We start from the raw sequence: 3,816 nt of genomic DNA, 5'->3' as shown, positions 1-3,816 counted from the left end.
AATAAAAACATAACAAATACCTGTAATTTAGAATATACTTTATATTGTTATGAAAACGAAGTCGACAATCTTTTTGGGTTCAAAAACCAATCGGCTCACAATTAAAGTAGACAAACATTAATATGTTTCTCCGGTTTTAACCACATTCACATAAGTTATATATCTAGATATTCATTTAACAAAAGATTGTAACCACATTGTAGCATAGTTCATTATTTCGAAACCACGTTCATGGATCCCATTTAAATTGATCGGGCCAGTCAGTCTGACTTTCACAACAACACCCTATATAAGTTATATATCTAGATACTCATTTTACAAAAAGATTGTAAAACCCTATACCGAGAAGGAAAAAAATCCACTTAAATAGACATTTATAACATATAAACATTGAAATGAGTCACGGATTACTGAATCAAATATAGATGCTAGAATAAATGAACAATCGACGACGATAAACTAAGAAAGTGTAACCACATATTTACACAAGGTGGTGTTAGATTTGAACAAGATTTACATCACATACATATATGGGGAGGGGATGAAGACATCTAGCTAGTTACATGTCCAATATCTAAATACTAATATCAATTACATTGCATTTTGTACTTAAGAGAAGCTATTATATATAATTTAATAAAATAGTAGACTAGAAATAAATAAAAACAAATTTGATTTACCATTTATTCCTCTGATTTGTTGTTTTTATAACTGTTTTGGTAGTTTTCCATTTTTTTTCAATTCTTTTTGGCGGTCGTTTTTGTGTACACTAGAATGCACGGAGTCCACTCATACAAGTATTGGCACTAATCTTGGGCATATTTTATGACCTTTGAGTCTCCTTGGTGCTTGGATCCAATCGTAAATGTTTGAAAATAATTGGTGCACCATATTGCGGATGAAGCAACATAAGAACAGTAGGTGCGTGTTGATACTTTGGAGACAACTTAAAAGAGAATCTTTGTAATATCATTGCAATCGTCAACTTTGCTTGTAGAATCGCAAGATTTTGTCCAATGCACGTGCGAACACCTAGCCCAAATGGAAAAAAGGCCATGGGATGTTTAGCTGCACGTGCCACTCCATTCGAGAACCGACGTGGGTTAAACTCATTAGCGTCATTACCCCATATGCTTTGATCATGATGAATAGCCAGGACAGGAATGAGTAGCTCGGTCCCACGTGGGATTTTATACCCTCCTAACTCCACATCGGCTTTTGCTCGTCTAATTGACGCAACAATTGGGGGATAAAGTCTCAAGGATTCATTTATTATCATGGTCAACTGCATAACAATATTGGCTACTGATTGTAACTCATTACTCATGTAACTATGATATGATATAACATGTGTGAGAAAGAAATTACCGTTTTAAGCTTCGAAAGACAATCTTTAGTGGGGATGTCACGTGATCCAAATACATTAAGTACCTCATCACGTGCTATCACTTGCCATTCTGGGTGCATTGCTAGCAATACGGTGGTCCATGTCAGCAAATTAGATGTGGTTTGTTCACCTGCAAGGAAAAAACTCTTGCACTCCTCCGCAATGTCAGGTGTCGTGATCACCATTGAGGATTCTTTCCTACTCGCTTCGATCATAAGCCCAAGTAGATCCTTCGGCCCATTTATCATACCCATGTCACCCCATGTTCTTCTCCTCTCAATTACCCTCATTAAGCTCTTCTTTATTACTTTATGTAATTTCCAAGATTCCATATTCCTTTTTGTGGGTAAAAACCTAAAACACCAAAAAATGTGATATAATTTTGAATGAGATTATTTTCTTTAATGTGTCTACAATGATTTATTTTGAGATACATTACCTATAACCCGGAATGGGAATTCCTTTAAACGCTTCAGAAGTTAAAACCATTTGTCGAGCTTGTAATTGAAAAATGTGCTTTCCGTCCATGTAATTCTTTCCAAATGCGGTCCTAGTCATTGTATCCTCCGTTAGGTTTTGGTACCATTGAGACACTTCAATTTCCACCTCCCCAAAATCCGACATGCCTAACCATTTGTCTAGCATTTTCATCACACTGCCCGTTAATACGGGTACCAATAACTATAAAAAAAAATATTAGCAAGTTAAATATGTTCAACAATAAAATTAATAATTAGAACATTAATTTAAGGTAGAACTTTTTACCTTTATATTTTCCATGTGAAATGTTGGAGTGATGATTTTTCTGTGGTATGCCCATTTTTCTCCTTTGAGATTAAGGAGCCCATCACCTTCAAGTTGTTTGATAAGAGGGTGAGCTTCATTTTTTTCATACAATTCTGGTTTTAAACAAAGGACTTCTCGAACGAGATCGGGATCGGCAAGCATGAGACGCGCCATTGGTCCAAACCATACTAGAAACATTGGACCTATATTGTTTGCATCAACAAAGCCCCTATCAATTACATATACCTTTAAAATAATGTGACAGAAATTGCATGAAACCGTCATATAGAAGTTATATCATTTGTATCTAGACCAAAACTGGAGCTATAATTAGTAACCATAAAGTTGAAGAAACTTAAAACAAGTACAAGGACACAGAGAGAAAATTCAGAAATAACTGTTTTATCTTTATAGATGATGATGATATTTGAATAGTGATAGTGTACGCTATGAAATGAGCCTATACATCATATGTCATGTATTATAACTCCTTGATGGACATAGTTTGCCACAATTAGCATTCATACATGAAGGATTATATATACATATATATACACGCCCATGTGCTTTATGCCTATATATACCTTTCAAAACAACAAATGTAAATAGAAAAACACAAGAAATAACATAAGCCCATGTAAAAAAGATAAGTATAAATCATAAGACTCATCCAAGAAACAAGACTGTTCGTATAGAAACTATTCATGATCAAGGGATCCATACTCAGATGATCTTATCAGTTAACAACAATGATGATAGTTTAAAAATCACACACATACCATAGGTTTTGTTTACATATACATATACATATACACCCATGTGCTATATATATATATATATATATATAGTCATATGTATATATCATTCAAAACAACAAATATAAAGAGAAAAACACAAGAAATAACAGAAACCCATATAAAAAAAATATGAACAGAAAGAATATAAAAACATAAAACTTATCCATGAAACAAAAATTGTTGACACACAAATTGATAATGATCATGGGGATTAAAAGCATCAAATGATCAAGAACCCATGTTTAGTTGATCATGATCAGTTTGAATCTCATTGATCTTATTAGTTAAGATAGGTATGATGATACTTTAACAGAAACAGTTAAAAAAAAAACAAGAAAACATACCATAGATTTTGTTCCAATGATGGTAGAAAGAGAGTACCCTAGGCAGGATATTGTGAGAGAAAGGCATAGGCATAGGTTGTGAAGAAGCCTTCATAGTCAAACTTATAATCTCTTTAGCATTACCTGTGAAGAAACAATATGGAGGACCCTTTATGCCTTGTTTCCCAAAGTGTTCTTCAATCTTCTTTGGTTTCAACCATAACACCTTCATAACAAACACTAATATTCCTATCAAAAATATTATAAACATCATCATCTCTCCTTTCATGTCTCTCTTTCTCTGTCTCTCTCTCTAAACTGCTTGTCTTTTGGGCCTTTTATGCAGCAGCTTTTGTCTTCTATGTTTGTGTAATCACCCCTCAACTATCCTACATCTTTCCCTTTAGTCCCTCACTTTCTAGTTTTGCTTTATATTTGTTAACATATAAATACCAACTTAATAACTAATTAGTAATTATGTATTTACTATATATTAATTAATTTACTATATATATTAAATTAT

General features: G+C 33.3%; 1 protein-coding gene across 1 annotated transcript; it reads right to left on the bottom strand.

Moving 5' to 3' along the window:
* Window positions 1-482: 482 nt before the first annotated feature.
* Window positions 483-3,599, bottom strand: LOC110893864 (cytochrome P450 734A1). The gene is made up of 5 exons (XM_022141012.2): window positions 3,315-3,599; window positions 2,153-2,376; window positions 1,827-2,068; window positions 1,369-1,741; window positions 483-1,285 (listed from the first exon to the last, which is right to left on the bottom strand). The coding sequence occupies exons 1-5, from the start codon at window positions 3,580-3,582 to the stop codon at window positions 824-826; spliced, it is 1,569 nt and encodes a 522-aa protein (XP_021996704.1). The 5' UTR covers window positions 3,583-3,599; the 3' UTR covers window positions 483-823.
* Between the last annotated feature and the right edge of the window lie 217 nt (window positions 3,600-3,816).

The sequence above is a fragment of the Helianthus annuus genome, chromosome 12 (genome assembly GCF_002127325.2).
Source record: "Helianthus annuus cultivar XRQ/B chromosome 12, HanXRQr2.0-SUNRISE, whole genome shotgun sequence".
Lineage (NCBI taxonomy): Eukaryota > Viridiplantae > Streptophyta > Magnoliopsida > Asterales > Asteraceae > Helianthus > Helianthus annuus.
The sequence above is the reverse complement of the archived record's forward strand: the minus strand, read 5'-3'. Positions and strand labels throughout refer to the sequence as shown.

What these genes read in the sequence shown, in the direction of transcription:
- LOC110893864 (XM_022141012.2), bottom strand. Translation starts at nt 3,582, where the DNA reads ATGAAAGGAGAGATGATGATGTTTATAATATTTTTGATAGGAATATTA. An exon ending in ATTCCCATTCCGGGTTATAG is followed by an intron (nt 1,742 to 1,826) that starts GTAATGTATCTC and finishes TTGGTGTTTTAG; the next exon opens with GTTTTTACCCACAAAAAGGA. An exon ending in GTCTTTCGAAGCTTAAAACG is followed by an intron (nt 1,286 to 1,368) that starts GTAATTTCTTTC and finishes ATTGTTATGCAG; the next exon opens with TTGACCATGATAATAAATGA.